The sequence below is a fragment of the Varroa jacobsoni genome, unplaced genomic scaffold (assembly GCF_002532875.2).
Source record: "Varroa jacobsoni isolate VJ856 unplaced genomic scaffold, vjacob_1.0 scaffold_150, whole genome shotgun sequence".
In the NCBI taxonomy this organism is placed as follows: domain Eukaryota; kingdom Metazoa; phylum Arthropoda; class Arachnida; order Mesostigmata; family Varroidae; genus Varroa; species Varroa jacobsoni.
This window is the reverse complement of record NW_019213052.1, coordinates 268,694-290,307: the sequence shown is the minus strand read 5'-3', so window position 1 is coordinate 290,307 and position 21,614 is coordinate 268,694. Positions and strand designations below refer to the sequence as shown.

At 39.6% G+C, this 21,614-nt stretch overlaps 1 protein-coding gene across 1 annotated transcript in view; it reads right to left on the bottom strand.

Annotated features, from left to right (window-relative positions):
- Positions 1–5,387: 5,387 nt before the first annotated feature.
- LOC111269698 (uncharacterized) overlaps positions 5,388–21,614 on the bottom strand; it is a 98,099-nt gene continuing 81,872 nt past the window's right edge. The window contains exon 3 of the mRNA XM_086972183.1: positions 5,388–5,434. Within this exon, the coding sequence (XP_086828309.1) occupies positions 5,388–5,434 (47 nt within the window). The remainder of the gene's footprint in view (positions 5,435–21,614) is intronic.

Genomic DNA, 21,614 nt, shown 5'->3' with positions numbered 1-21,614 from the left:
CGGTGACTGAAAATTTAGGGGAGTGAAATTTATTTATTAATTTTATAAACTAAAGAAGTCGGACGCTTGGTTAATTTTACCGCTTACTTTAGATGCTTTTGTAACAAATATCAATTGACAGTGCGCACTCTCTTCACGTATCGAGGCATTATCCGTGCCCACCCAACTCAGGCGAAAAATGAAGAGCAAATATTCAACTAAGACCGGATACGGACCTGTCATAAACAGCTGGTGCAATCAATTGAATCCTAATTGTCCGTAACGTTAAAGCAAAGTTTCTTTTAAGTTACGAAAGACACCTTACAGGGTCCTAGATGATGTGTCTGACATGCAAGCAAACGAAGCACTACTTCGATGCGTCCAAATTGACAACTGAGGTGGAATTACAGTTACTGATATACGCTCATGTTGTTCAAGCCGGGTATTCGAAGTATCCGTCTAAAACGATTTTCCTCGCAGGAAAGTTGCCACATCGTAAGAAGCGAACTGGGCAAGGCCAAATGTCAAACAAGACGAAGTGCTAGGATGACAGGACAATCGATGCGCCAGTATATCTAATTTCACCACATATGGAGGCCACTCCAGGTAACAATCTCCAACGAAACTCCTGAACCGACGCTTGTGAAGAAACCGAAGGACGGTCAAGAAAAATTTTTCCGTTAAGCCTTAATGCGCGCGTCATTGCCGCCCCTGTCCAATGTACACATAACTAAGTTCTTGGTAGCAAAAAAATTATTCTTCTACATACGTACATACAGTTGATATACGTCGTCGAAAATTAACCGTATCGTAGACGAAATGCATTTGAACTGACAAGCTTCGCCACTTAGGTGGTCTCGGTTTTAGCCCGTAAGTAAATGGGATACGCTTAAAAGAGAGAAGAATCTATAAATACATGCATACAAAGTTAAACACTGAAGACTTCATTATTTCGTCCATGTTAGAAAAAAAGTACCTAAACTCAAGGCTATTAGATGACTAGAAATCTCACTACATGGCCACATGCTCACAGGTCACGGGGATTTCCTCATCTAGCTTATAAACGCATGGTGGTTGGCTGAATTTAGCCACATGGATAATTTATGAATTAAGACAAACAGTCAGTACATAACTGTAATCGAATTCAGCCGTTTGTTTTAAAACGTAAAAAGAATTAACGGACGAAAGACAAAGAAATTACTGTCTTCTTTCTTTTCAAATGATACAAAAAAGCTTAACTAAGCTGAGAAAAAATCAGCTTTGCACATGAGAAATAAATAAAATACTAGAGTTATTAAGTGAATTTTTTAATCAATTTGTTGATTTGCTTCGTGCCGGGAGATACAGTGGGCCTAAACTGTATTTCAAGCTGTGTTCGGCGAATCCCACCACGACAGCTTCTAAACAACATTTAGTTATATTAACGTCGGCCTTTTTACACAAAAAGGCCTAGCCTACTTGCTTACGCTTAGTCGAACTTCCAATGTGATTATGTTGTGAATTTTCCAAAACTTTTAACAAAAGCTATCTATTCATCCCAAGATTTTTAAATCCAGCGTCAAGGCTACATTGTTCAAAGCCCCCAAGTTCAATCTCCGAGTTTTCTTAATGTGAGGCAAAATTTAGCCACGCGTACAAATGCACAGTATGCATGTGTCCACCTTCTTAAGTACGGTTACTCCTTATGCACAGCTAGTATATGCTACTAAAATGTGTCAGGGAAGATAGCAACGAGGTGATAAGGGACAAATTTGCGTGAATAAAAAATGCGATGGTTATAGCCAATTCATCAGTTCAATGCCGGACGAGGTCCTGGCTTTTCGTCCAATCTCTTTTCACCTACGCTCGTCCTGACTCTACTTATGTACTTGTGGGGGAAGACGTCTGTACAATGCCTTTGTCTACTATGATGGAGGCGTTACCATGGATCTTTTTTTCGTCGAGGCGATAGGAGGGATCATGTCGAATGGTATGTAGCAGTTATGCGGTGGCTACTGGCTGGATATCTGTGTAAAAAGTGCTTTCGACTCGGTCTTCGGTTGGGCTATCCGTTAGGACGCGTCCCCGCGTTTGAAGTGACGGATTACCCAGCGCGGCTGTAGTGTGTTTCTATTGCCATCAATACTAAGACTCCCTCCAACTAGAGATCTACATATTAATTGAGAATTCGTTGCTATTGCAACTTATCGCAGTTAGGTTAGCTAGCAGTAGTGGGCGGTGATTGGAGAACGTGCTTGTCAGGCAAATCAGAAGGGGGTAAACGCTAAGCGTAGAACGCTTAGGGTGTACGCTTAATGCAAGCTTATGAAATCGCGACGTTCATAGAATAAGCGCACTATAAGCGCACAGTATAAGCGACACTGGACCCTGCAACAATTGGGGACAAAAGGCGTCCGTTATCAGGACAGCTCTACCTGTCCCAGTTTTGTCTTCAGGACATCATACGGCTCGACAGATTCCGAAGTTCCAGTTGCACTCAAGTACTGCTAGTTAAGGAACCGCGGTCAAAACGCTTTAACTAACCAAGTTAGTGAGCGAACTTACCACGCGAAAAGCACTAGGGTGTGACGACGATATATATCAGGAATGAACAAGAAACATAGCTTTGCTTGCCTGCCTGTGTGTATTTCTCATAGACTACGCACGATAAAAATCTTTCCCGATTGCAAGATTTTATCTCCTATAGCAAATAATTAATAATAAGTATAATAACTAGTTGGAATGAAAATGTTGATGAGTACAATCAGCCAAATTTCACTTTGGCTATAACGATACGTACGAAACATATCGTATATAACGAAAAGCGTAGGCCGACGCAAAAAGAAAAGCCGATAGAAAATCTTACAGTAATAATAATAATATTATGCAGCAATTTATATTCATTTAATTCAAGGCATAGTTTATTATGTTTATGTTGTTACAGTAGACAGGTAAAGATACACAATTATAATTCAGTCAGCTTAATGGCAATGGCACAGAGGCTTGATAGAGAAATAAACAAATAATAAAATTGTGCTCAGACAGCTGCTTATACTAGCAGCCACAAACACCAATCATAAAAATCATATGAATTGCACGTTATTAAAAAAGACATACATTTTCTTGTTTGCTATCAAAAAAGCGAGCAAGTAATTAAATTTAAAGAGAGAGAAGACATTAATTTAATACGGGGAAGAATTCATTTAAGTTTTTTTTTTGTTTTTTCTTTTTATTAGACTGCGTCTAGATACAAATATCTTAACGAAAAATTCTTTATTCTCGATTATGGCTTGAATTCAGGATCTCAGCCATTCTCTACTTATTGCCAAAATATTCCTGTGTTTGTAGTTTGGACGTAGCTTTTTGACAATAGACGTGCGTTAAACGATATTAAAATGTGTCAACTCATTGAAGTATCGTCCAATTAAGCTACATACAAAAAATCCGGCACCATTAAACTTGGGAAGAGATAATAGGTTGAAGATTCGAAAAATGCGAGGGTTCAAAAAGGCCAAAACACCCAAAGGGTGCAAAAAATTTCTTAAAAAATAATCGTTGGAGTTCATGAACAACTCAGTTCACAATTGATATTCTATTCCTTAAAAAGCGGTTAATTTTTGCAAAAAAAGAAAGAAATATATCGAAACTTTTGAGTAATTCTGATTAATTTTTGAGCCCTTTACGTGTAGGTTCTACTCAGGATTTTCAGGTTTACCTGATAGAGACCTTCCTCGGACCTTTTATAGACGGCATGATGACTAGCTATAACGTAGGCTATCTGTTTCAAGGTAATAGGAAGTTTTGATTATGGGTGGGGGTTCGTCGCACGTGAAGACATTATACAACGGCCAATCTTCGCACAAAGTGCATAAACGACTTAATATTTGTCCACATGATAAGTTCTGTTTTAGACCGAAATAGTCTGATCTTATAGGACTTAATGACGTACCGCCAGATTATTTTGTTCTTTTGCTCAGGCACGGGTACCGAGTTATATTAAACTGGTGGTAGCCTTGGAGCGTTGTTGTTTGACGCGCTTTTGCTGTATAATTGCCATAGTATTGCTACTAGACATCGCTCGTCGGTAGTAAGTTAAAGTATGAAGAAATTGACGGACACCTCCTTTTTCGTCCGAGTTCACAACGTCTACGATTCGGGACGTGAACGGATTTCCATAAGTCGATTAAGTATTACCTCTAGCTTCAAAGCTCGCCGGGTAAATAATTCATAAGCAAAGCAGGTCAGACGGTAATAGGGTTACGAGAAATGACTTTGACACCGTCGAATTTCAAAATGTACATTTCTAAAATAGGTAAACTCAAATGGAGGAGAACAGACGACGTTTATTATGCAATAAAAAAGATCTATTGGTTTCAGGTGTTTCGTCCTGCTGGAAATAGGGTCCGCCATCTTCATCAGTCCCCCGAAATGCATGGTAAAACAGATTCCTACAGTAAGTTCGGGTAATTGGGACTAGTATACACATTTTTAAAAGCACCCCGCGTATATATATATTCTTGTGGACATACCTCAAGTATACATCGGAAACGGACGACGTTGAAGATTTGGAAGCCAAAATTAAGCAATAATGCGTCACACCACCAAATGAATTGTTTTCTTAGGCCTGTGAGTCGATAGAATGAAATTCCTCCGTTATCAGCCGCGTTTTGACCTTAACGATACCTTTATGCATATGTATGTAACAATAGTCTAGAATTAGCTGAATCAGCTTTTGTGATTATTCCCAATATTGTCGCACTTTGTGACACCTGGTTATGTGCTCGAACCGTTTCTCAGCCGTAAGGATCCCATTCGCTAATACAGACGCGTGTACATCTTCCGCAACCGTTGGGCTAAGATGTACTAGTTTCGGTAACGATTCCTTTCACACTGGGAGGTACCACGACAGATCTTGACGTCACGAATTCGCCGACTGCTTCGTTTATCTTTGAATCCGTAAGCCAACGCCTCCACCAGTCATACCGGCATAAATGCCATTTAGCGGAACAATATTTTCTCTCCATATATGCAGATAGCGACGAAAATGTCCAAGATTATTGCTAGGAGCCATAACAATATACATATAGATGTATATACGTGTAAATAGTATATATGTATACATGATTTTCTAACCGTGTGATGTGGATGTAGTCTAACCGATGATGAAGAGTGTAGTGTTAAAATTTGAGGGTACCGAACAGTAGCTGGGTAGTAGTAATCAAATCCCCGAAATAGAACAACTCCATTTTTCTATGCACACCGAAAGATTCTAACTTTCCTCTCCCAACCAAAACAGATGTCGAGGCGTCGGTAATGGTAGCATCAGCCATTAACTATTCTATTCAAACAATTAAATAGAAGATTAAACCAGACGGGCGCGATAATTTATATATATATATATAAGAACCGATAATACTATAAAAACGTAATTACGTACCATTGAGGTTTTCAAGCCGAATGATTTGTCGTAGCAGGTCTGAAAGTACAGAACGATATAGATAATCTCATTAGCATAGATAAAATGTAATAATCTTGAGTCTTTCGGAAAAGCAAAACTTAAAGCACATGCGCAGAACGTAACAACATGAGCTTTTCTGTTCGCAGTCCCCTGCGTCGATGTTTATCCATAGTTATGTATTTGTGGGTGCAAAAAGATTTAAAAAGTCAAGTGATAGGGTGGCCTACATGAGGCCTAAAAAAATAGAAGTCCCCTAGTATTATAGTCTTCGTGTCAATTATAGCGACTGCTAACATGAATCTCTTGCTTGCAGCATGGCACTCCTGTCGAATCAACTACTGGACTCTCTCAGATTGAGTAAGTTATCTGTTTTTTTTGTCAAAGAGAGTAGGTTTAATCGTCGCTGTTGTCGAACAGAGGACCGAACTCGCTGATGTTCTTACCATTAGTTTAACAAAGAATTGGCTTTTTTTTTTTATTCGTTCGATATGCTCAGGACGAAATTACTTGATTTAGGTACAAAATGGTTCAAACGTAGCTTTATATGTGTACTGTTCAGGACTGTTCTGTGGAGCAAGTCTTTTGCTAACTTGAAACCAACACTTGTGTATATTTCTAAATAATTTAAAAAATGATCTGCCTCAATTAAGGACGGAGCAGGAAGGGAAGCCAGGATGTCTGCGAAATCGAATTTTGCCTTTCGCCATTTCCCCTATGGAGTGAGCACTTTATATACCATACAGTACCAAAATGATCGGTTCCTGTCAGGTGACAGACATCGCTGTAGATCTCACGGACGAGTTTATACGTGAAGATAGGTCTAGTGATGCGAACCTCTGATATCTGTATATAGGATAGAAGTTAATTTGGAGAGTCCTCATAATATTGCTACGTTATACGCCTCGGTTCAGAAACATACCTAAATATGAACGACGTCCCGATATGAACAAGTGCCGTGCTATGTGTCAGAGGTTGACTGGAAAAACTGTTTGCTTATTTAGCCTAGCTACATAAACTCATCATTAAAAAAAAATTCTAAATACAGGTATACATCATCTTTTCCTACGGTTGGGTGTTGGCAAGATGAATAGCAATTATTAATAAAAAGATTGATACTAGAGTTGGGTGAACATAATATATTTACAATTCTCTAGCCACCTTTTGATGAATATCTTTCTCCATCATATTATCCTGTCCTCACTTTCCACAATTCACTTTTGTCGGATTTCCAGTTTGAATCAGATTAGTTTTATGCTTCAATATCTCATCCCGAAGCTCTTCAATTTGACGTATTATTTTGCACACAACAAGTTTTTCTGTTTTGCCAGCGATTTTAGTTAATGCTACGGCGAACTTGTGCTATCATTGGTTCCCCCACCCTCCTCCTGTTTAACTCTCTTGATCAGATTTTTGCCAGTTCATCATTCGAATTTTCTTTTTAAATTCACTTCGCTCAGATCAGAGTTTAGACTGTCAACAGTATCGACGTCATCTACCAAACCAGCGCGTATCTCAGAGCGAGTCTCGGACATGCAGGAGCGGGTATTCAAATAGATCGACAGATCTGAATAAATCCGAATTGGTCGGATGCTGGTAGCAGCGACAGTGGTGATAATGATAGTAGCTACTGCCGTCAACCTACTTGACACTTAAGCAAGTGGTTCAGACCGCGCATGAAGAAGCAATAGAGAAGGGGATCAGCCTGCAGGTACTCACACTATTATCGTCAACAGGCTGGATTTTGTCTACCTTCATACGGTCAGACGTGAAGCGCTATAACCATACAAAGCGTAGTGCACCAGGCCATAACACTAGCTCGTTTAAAAACTGTTCTACAGGGAAAAAGGTTGAAGAGGATACTGGCAACATGCTGCCTCTACCGCAATGACAACTAGATTAAATGGAGTTCTCTTTTTGTTCCCTAGATTGATTTTGAATGATACTGAATTACACTAGGTTTGTGTGGCGCCGGTACAGAATCCAGTACAATATGAAGAAGAACAGTCAAGTGTTCACGCTAATCAGAGAAACCACGCGGGGTTGTATTGAATAGCTTCTCTTCTGGAATAGAAGAATACTTCTGCCCACCACGTGGTTTTCATGTGACTTGCGGCCGTAATGAAAAAGATGACGGATACTGAGCATCATGTTGTGGACTTATCAGACACACCGAAATGGCGAAACGAAAGAAGGAAGCCAGGCATCAGAGGGCGAAGCGACAGCGAAGAGAAGCAATAGAGAAAGCTATGGTAAAAGCTAAAACTTCTATCGATTAACTCTGACGGATGTATACGTAGTTTACCTGTAGTATGTCGTTAGCCCAATCTCTGACACATAAACATGTAATGAAAGCATTGTTCTCCACTAAACAGAATAGCAGTGGGTATCAAGATGTGCCATTTTTTTAGCACATAACATGTGTGGATTGGTTCAGACCAGATTTAATGCTCTATGGGTTCTTCAAATCGTCAACCCTGATTTTAACTGTGTGATAGGTTTACTGTCAAGTACACATCACTGAAATTAGCCCATTTTTTTAGTCGAGCAAATGAGCATCAATATTGCACACAAGCCCACGCTGCTAATTAGAGAGGAACAGGGTACGGCTAAGTTTTATATGTAACAATATTTAACCCCGAAGCAAGCTGCAAAAGAAACCTCATCCCGAAATTTAAGAAACTTTTGGTATCTTGGGTTTTTAATGAAAAGCTGCCGTCATTTGCTTCCAGTGCACTATATGCATACAATGTAATTCGCTTTCCCGAAGACTATCAAAAAGACTTTTGCTCGTGAAAATTTCAAAAGGCTTCAGTTCAAAAGATATTAAAAAAATCTATAATTACCAATCAGATATAACGTAGTTAGTTTAGTTACCGTTTTATTATTATTATTAGGTTCACGTAGTATAAGCTCGTGCTGGCCAAAACAAAAAGCCACCCCGTACTACTAGACAAAATTTTAGTCCATACTTTGAATTTTCACCTCAGATCACTATTACCATCTAGTAAATACAACGAATCGCCTGTCACATAGAGTCACAAGGCAAACAAAGATACGGCCTTTCCCATCAAAGGCACATTTGAGGATTCAAGGCCGCAGAAGGTTTAAACAGCGGAAAAAATGTTTGCATCATGGTCACTATAACAGAAAGCGATTTTAAGCCCGGCTGTGCACAGCAAGATATTAACAGACATACGAAGAAGTAGTTTCGCTGTCAGATCCTGGCGACATCATGAAAATCAACAAAAACTATCTAATTATTCTGAAATACCAGCGATGCAGAGGGCCAAAACAGGCTCGGGACGCAAAAAGGTCCAGACCTTGGCGCAGAATTTTAAGAACATTTGAAGCATTATAGCAACATTGCGAGACTAGCTTTGAACGAAGCAGTTTATCTTTTTTTTACAATGTGCGTGGCTTCAGGGACAACTGTGGAAGAAAAGTGTCCGATAGCAAGGTTATTTCAAAAGTTTCGAAGAACCCACGAATCGTCTCCCGAGCATCAACTTCAAGGCGATTTCTCATTATTTGGTACATATTGCGCCAGTTACTAGGTTCGCGGCCATCTGCAGGGGAACTTTTTCATTTCTCAGCAGAAATAAACGACGAGAGGGGCAAAAATCGCGATAATGTCGTCAACGACCGTTTGACGACGTACTGAAATAGATTTCGCTTCGTTCCTGTCTAACACGAGGCTAACTACCGCAAGGGGTAAGCTGTGCGTCAATCGGGTAATTGCTCCCGCTGATTCGGATAGCGCACGGCACGACTGTTGAAGAGAGTAAAGAAATGCTAGGATAACAAAATCCTAATATTATATCACGGTTCGCGATTACGTGTGCATGAGAAGTTGTAAAACGAAGAGTCTATGTTTTAGTATCATAGTCTGCATAGACAGCGATCGGAATTCCTTTTCACACGAACCCAAGGCCGTTTACACACATATACATAGATGAAGTGACGAGAGTGCTGAGTCATCAAGAACTGGATATAATTATACTAACTTTCCCGGGTAATATCCAGTAAACTCTTGTGTGAAAAACGATTAAGTTCTTTCTTTTAGATGCGATTTCAATAATGGCGGCTACTTTAATTATTTCCGTTGTTATATGTTGTATAGCCGTTAATAATTCCGAACATGTTCCGATGAACTGGTCCGGGTATCTGATAAACGGTTATTATTAGAAAGATTGCTTCTTGCTCACGCTTGTGTCCGGTACGTGAAACACGGTCTCAAAGATCCATTACTGAGCCGATAACAATGATCCGACAGCGTAGATTTTTGCTAAAAAATAAATAAATAAATAATTTGCTAATAATAATAATCATCAATAATAAATAAGTGAAAAATTCAGGTAATGCTTTGATTTTGATTAAATGTAGAACATGCGTAACGTTTCTACTGATTTTCTGATATCAAGAACCTGGGTACGCGCCACCGAAGAAGGTAAACGTATATCGATTATTTTTTTGACCTAAAAAAGAAGCCCTCGATATCGCAAATCGAAACTAGTTGATAGGCAAAATGATTTACCTTATATTCAGCAAAACAGTTGAAAATGTAGCAAAGTTGGTTGCTACATAAAGAACAGATAAAGTAAAACTACTAGGCTTTAGACCATTTTTATGTTACATAGAACATCATATACTTTGCATACGATACATGCCTACTATCCACGGAGACAGATTGAAACAAATTGTAAGGCCCGCCTTATTGATATACTAGTTAAGATTAGTTACTGAACCAATATAAATAACTTAATAAAAAACTAAAAATATTAGACCAGTATAAAACAAGAAGTGACAGGTGGCATAAGTACTAAATATCATGCATGTGCTGTAGCAATAACAATTAACAACATGGGAAAAGAGGTCAAAATGGATAACAATGATGATAGTGAAGCACACGGCTAGAAGAGATGAAACTGGTCCTTTAAACCTATTTGAAATAGGACATACGTGTCAGGAAGTCATTTAAAATCATCTCGAGTCTTATTTAAACCAAAAAAGTGTAGCTTCTACGCGTTTGTTGTCATGTGCTGCTATTTTAAATACGGCATTTTCGTGTATGGAACAAACCTTTATTCAACAGCGCACCTATATCTTCACTTGTTTTTATAATTTTTGAAGTATCTTACAGTAAAACAATAAAAACGCATTAATAGATTCTTCTGAATATTAAAACAAACAAAAATATTATACATGTAAACCTACGCTAAGACTTCAACAAGTAAAGCCTAAGAAATTTGAAAAGAGTCTTCACGTGCCGTACGTATCGCATGAACTAAAAAAAAAAAAAAAAAAACACTTTTATGGTATATATGGTTGTACCCAGCCATAGCTCAAGCGGTTAAAACTGTTCAGAAATCGGCAAAAGTATTACTAGGGTAAACAGATCGAGCTGTACATCCAAGGCAAGCATCAGTTACCACTTATCGAAGCTAACCGTCAATAACTTACGCCAAAAGTACGGAACCGTTTCGTCAATGTAAATAAGATTATACAGAATTTTTTTTCATTTGAACATAGTGCTGCAATATACACTTGAAGTTCTCTGAACAGCCATATATAATTAATAGTATTTGTAAAAAAAATAACATAATAATCTGATGGCGCATCTATCTAAGGGTAAAAGGTTTTTCTTTCGACATATATTAATAATCAGCAGGTCTGGGACTTACTCTATTCAAACATAAGCATCTGTTTTTGAATCAGGTCAGGTACTCAATGCGTTCACATAATATATGAGTAGAAGATTATCAAGCACAAGCATACCAGTTTATTATAAAATATGTATATTATCAGTTAATGCTCCCCCCCCCCCCCAAAATGTGGGTAGGCCCATTAACTAACCCTTACCAAATAATAACAAAAAGCAGTTCACAAATTACAATAAAAATTAGGCTTTTGTAATAGTTACCACCTATCGTATGTTCGTTTTAATACGTAAGAAAATAGCTAACAAAGGTTGTACTATAATAGGTAATTTAACAATATGGTCCTGTATTCCTATATCTGTGTTTGGTTCGCCTGCAACGCTAATCATCTATTTATTTTCCTATATATTTGATAGAACCTTATATCACCGTTTTTCTATGTCTATCTATCTATCTAATTACTTTAACGACATATGTCAATATCGATGATGCTTGATTGTATCTAGCAGGCAGAATAAACCATTTGTAATTATCATGATAATGGCAATAAAAACAAGTAACAACAACTACGGGAATATTGCTTCAATCCAGTTGTTGCCGCTCACGAACACTAGCAACTGGATCACGACAAAAAATAATAAAACGAATAGCAAAGGAGGGACGTTGGGGTAAGCGAATGGAAACAAAATGAAATTTTCTAAGAGACTGACGTTGTCGCTACGACGGACAAATGTATAAAGTGGAAATTGGCGCAAGGTTATGTGGATGGCAGGGGTGTACTACAAGTGCAGCGTCCTGTCATTCATGCCCTCTTCTGGTTGCTGTCGACTACCATTGCGCCGCTGTTCTGTGAGCAGAAGCAAAATCAACTTGTAAAAAAGCAAACGGGAACTGAATATAAACGCCGCTGGCCCATAAGTGTGATGATAATAACAACGACGCAGGCACACACGCTGAAGGACAAGATGCAAAGAACCGAGCGAAGCGAAAAGCTACAACATATTTTGGGAGAAATTGGGCCTGGAATCGTGAAGGACAGGCTCTGCAGGCCCTGTACTGGGCCAACAACATTGCGTAAATGGGAAAGTTTGCAAGGCCTAGACAGGATAGCCCATTACCGCAAAAACTGATGCTGGATATGGCATTACTAGCGCCCCGACTTACCATGACAGTTAATTCGCTTCCGTCTTTGATCAGGAAATTATGCCTGTGGATAAATAAGTATATGTATCAGCAAGGATACACTCAACGTATTGTATAATTAATGGTATGTCACTCAAGGACGAAAGCCTGAATTTCATCTTTAAGGTCACAGCAGTAACTTGCTTTCGAACTTCAAACGGGTATTTTTCCATGAAACCCGATAGAGTATACTTTTATTTATTTCGGATAGAAGTGACGGTCAACATAGGCCACGAACCATATTGCAAGAACCTGTATTTGAGGCTCAAATTTTCTTTGATTCGGCCAGTTTAACATTGCAGAGATCAACAGAGAGAATCGACTGCACGAGAAATTTTCATAATTGACTATTTCATACGAGTCATAAATTTATCACACTTATATCTTGAATTTATAGTTTGGAACTAAAATGCTCACAAGATATCCTTGTGGTTTATTTGATCATTTTAATCTATATCTTCTGTTTTTTTAGTGCACTAACGGACAGCAAAACGCGTGAAGATCGACGGCACCAGTGTATCATTTGGTTTTGGTATAAACCATGTTCTCCATAGCAATCATCTTCTCGTTGCTGGTTGTCTATGGGTCTTTTGCGAATGAGGACGCTTGCCCCTCAGTTTTCAACGATCGGTGGAAGAAAAATGCGTGTCTTCTCGTCCTCACAAAACGACCGCATCTCTTTCTGGATCTGAGATACCTTTGTCGTTTCCGGGTCGCCCACTTCAAAACTGGGCAGCACCGAGCGGTAAAGCGGGCCAAACATAAGTGAGCGATAGATAATATGTAGCAAAGGCGCGATGCAAGTTAATGAGGCTTGATAGTTTTGTCCTTCGACAGCTTTGTTTGTGAAATCTAGAAATATCCGCATCTCATCAGAGGGAGGCCATGTCTCGTCTACGCAGTTCTATTATTTTCTCCTTGTTTCTACCTTGAATAGTACTTCTTTTCATTGCTTCCTTGCTTCTATCCTCTGTCCTGTCTCCTGTTCCGTGTTGGCTCCTGTTTTCCTACGACATTTTGTCGGAGCAGAGCAGCCGAAACAGCCGTGCAAGAAGAGCGCGTCAATACAGGATATAAACTACCGTTAAATTTTTAAACGATCCTTCATTTGTCCCGCAGTAAACCTATTTTACCAGAATGCCTTTCTATTTTCCTAATCTGAAGTCTTTGTCGGCTCTTCTATCGACCTTAATTCAGAAAGCAGCTGTAAAAGCGACCGTATAATTATATCAAGCGTATAGTTTTAAGGTTTAATTTGTTATAGTTGTAGACTGGACATGCTACAGGAACGAAGAGAAGTCAGAGCATGAGATGAATCGCATGGTGAGAAGATGGCTGACCTATTCAAATCTGCCAGTTCCCTAGTTTGTCTTACTGGATCCGATACCCACTGCTGGCGAAGGTGAGGCACACAATTTAGGGATTGGACTTCCGACACACTAGCGATTTGCCGTACTACAAGGGCGCGTCTACGATGTACTGTCTACTATACAGCCCCAAACTCACTCGTTCCCGATTTTGAGCGTAGAGAAGACGGTGTCGACGTAGTCAGGGACTTGAGGTAACGAACGGGCTACCAAAGCGACGGCCTGTGACCACTTCCGGAGTAGCTGTGTCTATGTCCAAATTTCCGCTTTAGAACACCACTTTCAACCATCTGGGCCTACCAGTGGACGGGCGAACAAACTAGTGCGCTCGCTGTTTGCCGCCCGCCGTGCCTTTCGTTAGTGCAATAGTGGGCCAGTCCCATAAAACGAATGAACGGAGACGCCGACGCCGAAAACGGCAATGTTTACTCTGCTAAGGTTTGTACCTATATATCTCGTTTATCGAAGGACGACAGTGAAGCTGCTGACTTTTGGGAAACACTAATTAGCAACCCGTAAAGCTAGAACCCTACAGCGTTCGTATGGTAGTTGACCTGGCCTTCTAGTGCATATCACGGTATCATGGCTTTGCAAAGAGCACAGCGCATACAATTGCATGCGCTGTGCTCCCTGCATGACCCTCCTGTAAGACACAAAAGAGCTGCAGACGCACGCAAATTCGGCCGACAAAAATTTTCTAATTACTTCCGGCCGAGTTCGGAAAACTATGTTGAACTATGACTGTTTGTATCACGACTTGTCCTACATCTAGCTCGATAGCCAGAGCTACGGCGGAGTGTGGCCTATTAGCATTTTTAGGAGTGTTAGGTTTGTTGGTATGTATTTCTGTTTTTTTTTTTGTTGTCTATTGCCTATACATTATGTAATCCTTGCACAGCACAGGCAGTGTAGCCATTTTTACGTAACTGTGATATAGTACTATATTATACTAAACACTGATTACCTATTGAATACGGTCTACTTGCATGACTAAGCGACGCGTTCCTATATTATTGTCCAGTCCAACGAAAGTAGTGTTTTGATAAATTTTTTTTTCAAACAAGCTCACAAACACACGTTATATGCGAAACATGTAACTTACAATGGCCACGTCAGCTTTATTATTATTTGTTTAAGGCTAAAGCTTCTCACATATTGCATAAATATAAACATGCGTGAATGGAAGTTCTTGCTAGTCATCATATGTACCGTAAAATATAAATTAGATCGCTTGCTCATATTAGTTAGTGAGTTTATGTTAAAAAACGATTTCCTTAAAGAACAAGCTCGTTTTCTCATTCAATTCAGAATAACTATAACTGTATTAACATATACTTACATCTATTATAAAAACTTGTATTTTTTCCGAATTTACAAATGACGACGCACGTGTCAGGCATTTAAGTCATGTACAAGGCTCTTGAATGCAGTATCTCTCCGGCTGAACCCACATGTCAGCGTTCACCCAGTCCTGATCGAGAAATATGTTCACTAGGGCACGCCGTTACCTAGCTGGTCATCAAGCTGGGCAGTTATCTAGTAGCAACACAGAGGTCGTGTCCTTTACGTTTCTCATGCTTCTTCAGCCCTTATGCATCTGTTACTTGGTGCCGTTACTGCTACGGCTAATCCCTCTTTGCTCACCTGCCAGTTTTCGGTCGGTACCCGCCGCAGTGCACCTTGTATAGTACTGCTTCGATATACACATCGTAGCCACTGCCTCTGTGTATTTTGCCTACGTTGCTCATTCTTCCATCTTGTCAGGGGTCACAAACATCACATCCTGAACGACTCGACGATGAAACGACCGCCCAGCCAACCTCCTAGACCTCGTGAACGTACATACATTTTTTCTTGGTGTATGTATAAAGGCAGTTAGATGGCAAAGGGTAACATCGCAACCTTGTTTCCGCAGGATGTCGCTACAAAATGAGATACGGTTCTACCAAGCCATGATTGGCCGTGCACTGTTTCCTCTATCGCAAGGGTCACTCTGTTTCTAAGCGGCAGACAAAGTACTGCTACGAAGATCTGCTCGGCACGAAAAGACAACAAGACAGATCGCCGGAAAAATGGCCACTCTTCACGTCGGACACGCATAGCACACACACGCACGTAAACGAATACTAATCTAATGGTCATGCGGTTAGCAATAGACTTAGTAATAGACACCCCCGTTGTTACAAAAAAAGGACTATCAAGGCCGTTTCCTCTGCAGAGAACATGTAGACTTCGTATATGACGCGTGGAATGTCAGAGATGTTACCCTATTCGCTATAGGTTTGGATCCTACGTACGAACAGAGATGTGGACTTGAAGCAAACGATATGCACGCGCTTCTTGAGGTTCATAATATGGCGATGGAAAATCTCAATAGGTCCTATTACAGGAGCTCCAAAGTCTAGTTATTCTTTGAAATTTTCGAATTACTCTAGGGATAGAACGAAACATGGTGTTTTGCTCAAGACTATAGTTTATTTTTAAAATGCGACGCGTCACGCTAACCTTATTCAGTTAACACCCGGGCGCGATTGGCAGCCCTTTAAATATGTGTATCCATCGCACTTTTTAGATACTAGTTTGTATATTCCGATATCCATCTTTGTTTAAGCTAATATATGTTACATAGTACTCTATTTAAGGGTAGGTAAGAGTAACTAAGTGTACTCGACGTTCTAAATGGCCGAAAAATAATGCATCGGCGCCTGTATTATCGTTCGTCCAACATATGGGGCAGCCCGACTGTCCTGAAATATAAATGTTGCATGTTTTCCGTTATCTCTATGGTCTCGATCCGTGCAGGACGGACCGTGGCAGATAGCTCTTATAAAGAGAAAGAAACATAAAAGCATGCAAAAGATACGAATCGAGAGCTGCGCTCACGTCTGGATGATGTAAACCAACGATTTATACTTAGTAGCTGTGCAGAAGGCCCGCTTGCGCAAATCACTTGTCAAAATCGAAGACTCCGCAAACACTTATGTATCATCTCATCCGTTGACGTATAGGCAACGTATTTTTCTATTAATTATTTTTCATCTCAAGTTGTATGCATATGCTCTATTGGGTGGCGCTTCCTCTTTCTTACAAAGTTTTTCAGTGTCATTTCATAAATGGTACGTCAAATAACATTTTTGGAACTTTAGTTATTCCAGTTTATCTTGAATATAAGTCCTCTAATCATGGGCGTTTGTTGGACGTATGATGAGAGATGTATATAGTTAAGGCCCGTAAGCTTATCTAGCACATATCCTTCTTGAAAACTGCGTAATATTAAAAATCGGTTGAAGTGCGTTCATTGGCGTGAAAGCCCTTATTTGAACTCCGCAAACTGTTTTTTTTTTAGTAGAACTTCGAGCTACAAAGCTCTTTTCAGCTTTTACCATCCCGTCTGCGGAACCGTACGGAAACAAGTTCCCACACCTAATTCCGCTTGTTTCGGCAGTTGTTTTATTAAAATAGAAAACGAATAGAAAGGGTTAAAAATCGCGGTTTTCTGTCACTAGGCGGATCTATCTTTCGAGTTCCAACTTAAAGTAACAATTTGTCATGTAAACAAAAAGGCAGAACACGGCAACAAGTTCTTATCCATTAACAAACGAAAAAAAAAAACCATTACCTTTATTATGTTTGTGTTATCGACTCCATCTCCTGCTCCTATTTAGCGGTATTTTGCAAAAAAAACAAGATAATGCAATGAGTGAAGCTTACATCACGCAACTTCAGAAATTTGGTATGATTTGAGTTATCTAGCTTATTTTCTATTAATTACAAAAGATAGGACTATTCAAGCTAGGAAAGCACTATCTTTTATACCTTATCGGACATCTGTTGAGTTCTAAAGAAGTAAAATGACTTCGCCTGTTCGAGAACGGCGTTCTTTAAAGTAGACTAAGGGCAATTCCGATTTATAGAAGTTGTCGTGGTTTTCAGTAGTATTACTACACTGCCTTCGAGAGCTATATGGATGATTCGGACTAAAGTGAAGCTGTATGATACAAGAGTATTGATCTTTGCGTTTGTCGTGTTGTCATGGCGCTTTCTCGCAGCTAGCAAATAGCGCCGTCAGCAAATGCATCACATTTGTATCTTATCAATCACAAATGATGTTTAAACGCGAATAAACTCTGCATCAGGATGATGGATAAAAAAAATTACAGTTATTCAAACTTCAGCGTGATCAGGCTGGTTTTGTGGAACGTTGCACTTATAATTACGGTTCCCACTTACTTCCAGAACATAATACTGTCCCTGTATCCCATTCGCTACCAGTATATGGGCTATGCAAAACTCGCCTTAACATTGCCCAGTAATGAGGATCGATGGTAGATCGATCACTATTTTTGGCTTAAAAGATATCCTTCTCACAAGCCAAGTTCATATCTCTTTGTCGACACCATGACTCTTCCCAGTTTAGTTATATACCGTTCTTTGCACAAAACCAATAGTGGTCTCTACGGCCAATTTCGTAATAGCGCTGTAGAGCCTTATAGAGCGCTGTAGAGCGTAATAGAGATGTAGAGCCTTAGAATTCGTATTTTCTCGAAGAGGTTTAAAGCGTTACAGGCACCCCTTTTAGCCACAAAACGGACGGGTTCTCGGAAACCTCATTTCTTCTCGACGGTAGCGATTGGTAAATATTTACTAATATACTCCCGCCGTATTTGTCTTTAAGGATGTCTATCACGACCGTAATTTCCAAAATGTTCGTAGCTTGTTAGATACATAGCGCATTAAACTATGGCCCAGATTTCAACCTGCCGTATATCCTTTTCGGCGACCGTCATCTAAACCGTTCTACTTTTGAAGATGTCAACACCAGTTCGTAATAAGCTTGGCGAGAGGGACTGTCTTTTCCAAATAGCAGTGACATGAGATGGGTGCAGGTGAACGTTTCGCAGATGTAGCAGAATGATATGCAACGTTACACATAGCATGAATTGACTATGTCTTTATAGAGACAAAAACTTATATTAGACGCTGAACACGCCCATTCGAAATACCCTTTGGTAAGGACAGTGGCAAACCATGTAGTGGTTGCGCGAAATAATACATATTGGAAACACTTCCAGAAGAAATGAAAGCCTTTGTAACTATTTAAAAAGCTATCTGTTAAATCTCTGATTTTTACTCAACGGAGGCTCCATGGAAGATTTATCCAGACTTGTGCCTGGGACGAGGGTTCAATTAATTCTGACCTGTTCTCCAAATTAAACTGATTAGGAAGTAGAGCACAAAGGGAACAATGACTTAGCCTTTTTTATGGTTGCTCCGGCTGAAACAATTTTCCTTTTTGATTCATAAGTTAATCAGTTACCCCTGGTTAGCTTATTGGCATCGATTCTACTCTACTTATCAGAGTTCTGATTGAAATTATTGCTATTTGTTAAATTACTTAGAGCCCATCGCCGAAGTCCGTGCCGTTCGGCGAAAAAAATCACAATTGAATGAGTTTCACAATAGTAGAGTGGACTTTTCTATTTTTTAATATTCTCAGGACGTTTTCTTTCAAAAAGACAGATAAAAGAAGGAGCAGAAAAGAAAAATCATTGGATTTCGATAAAAAAAATTAGGGGTCAATTAGAGGCCAGGTATCCCTCTGCGTATGTACTTTCTACTGACATCGCAACGGCCAGACTCTCGACCCTTATATTCCATTGATATGTTAGTGTTTTTGCCGGCATAGTTTTCTACGTATTTAGCTAGTTAGTGCGCCTGTTCATCGCTAGCTCTAATAACGTCTTATGTTTTGTAAGCCTCAAAACTAGCCCAGACGTCGTCTGCCATCAGCTCGCGTTGTGGGCCTTTCCGTTTTCTTTTGCCTTTCCACCACTCTCCGTCTGTATATTCTATAGCTTCCTGCTTTTGGGCTTGTATCGCATTGCAGAATGCGATACGATGTTAGTGTTTCTAGAGCACGCATAGAGTCATGCTCAAATGCAGTCATACTTGCCCACGCAAAGATTATGCGTATAAACGGGTGACGGTAAGGGTCCAAGAAACCAGGATCCTCATGACGAATGAGGCATAAGATGAATTGGCCAAGTATAAGTGGGTGATCGCTTACGCATTTGCACTTAGCAGGAATTGGTAACTTAACGCTGGCATTTGCTACAGGTCGATTATGGCTAGGTATCAACAAAAGAGACGCGGACTGTGAGATCTGGAAGCAATGCGATAGATGTTGGCCTTACGCATGATAGGGCACGTTATTTAGTGTACTTTATATGCTGGTGATACTCGAACAATATTAGTAAAACGATTAGAAAATAGGCCAAACAAGGTAATAGAAATCGTGGCGGCCTGCGAGATAAATTTTCCTTATCGTTCTGGAAAGCCTGTAAGACGAACATGGTTCCGGTAACTCATCCATCAGGTAGCGAGAACATATGACGAAGTCGCAGCGATAGGTATAAAATGGTCGCGTACAGTGAAGACGGTGTGAATCGTTTTGAGTGTTACGCAAGTCATTGATTGAAAAATAATATAACAGTATCCATCTCCTAAATTCGTACTTGCATGTATCCTATAATATCCATAGAAGAACGGTCACTGTGAACATTAGATAGCATTATCGAAGCTACCTATTTCTACGTTTACATAATAATACGAATTATCCAGTTATGTTGGCAAGCCTTTAATTTCGGGTGGTAACTCACGCGGAATAATTCTCAAAACTTGTACGACATGACACCATTGATACAGGACGCCGATGAGCCTAGAGAGTACTTGTCCCGAGAACTGGACATTAACATAAAGCAGTAGCGTAATCCTTTGCTTGCCTTTAAAATCTCAGAAATTTGTCAAAAAAAATGTAGAATCCTTTGTAAGGCTAAAACAACAAATGTCCCAGACTAAAACCGGCATAAGATGACAGAACCAAATTCAGGACGATTTACATCATACACTAGAAATTTGTCTTTTCAAGCTCAGGCTTACGGCCACATCTTGCCCCAGAATATCGGCTAATCCGTTTCATGATTTCGTCATCACGGAAACCTTCCTATACGCGATGGATATAATACTGAATTCAAATCTAGCGAAAGGATATCGACCGTTTTTCTAGCCAAAATGGCTTAAAAGTCGCAGGTAAGTGAAATTCCAGGTGACCGGTGCGACTTGAAAGCTGAGAGTTAGGGGTGGCAGGTGAGCTACGACTCTTCGAATGCCTTTACTCAGGCTCAAAACCGAATGTTTTGAATATAAGTGAAACAAGTGCAAACATTTTCGATATGTTACAATTCATTTATCAATTCAAAATTTACAATCCTTTGTACCTTAAGGGCCCATAAGAAAAATTGTGCTGTTTATGCTCAAGATGTAATATTGGAAGGGACGACCTAAAGCATATGTCACTTCCAAGTCGAAAATTTTTATGTGACAGATGCTCCTGTTGAAAAAAAAGTTGGAAAATTTGGTAAAACTAGACCATTTTTTGGTTAAAAAAAGACCGATTTGTGAGTAACCGTAATATAATAGCTAAAGACCTAAATATCCACCACCAAATAATTTTAAGGAAGCTGACTACAAAAAAGGTTTGATGTGTAAAGGCCACACGAATTGACACAAACTAATTTACTTAATCGTGTTTCAACCCACGAAACTTTATAAAAACTCGACAAAATCAACCTGTTCTCGAGCGGTTGTCCTTGGGTGTAGGTCAAGTGGATCACATATGGCAATATTGTACAGAAAAGATTTTGGTTACAACGACTCCACAGTCCCTGACCTATTGGTCTACTATGACAACGCTAGACTGCTTTCATCCGTATCTATCTGATAAAAATTAAGAGAACGTGGATGTTTTAGTCCGGATCTTGCGCCATCAGACTGGTGTCTCTTTGGTCTCTGTAGGCTCTCCCTAATAATGTGAATTTCTTTTCAATACAAAGATCACTCAACAAGTAATTTTTCACCCAAAGGAAACAGTTTTTACAGTGATGGAATTATGCTATTAGCAAAAAAAAAAAAGAGAAAAAAACACAGGAGACC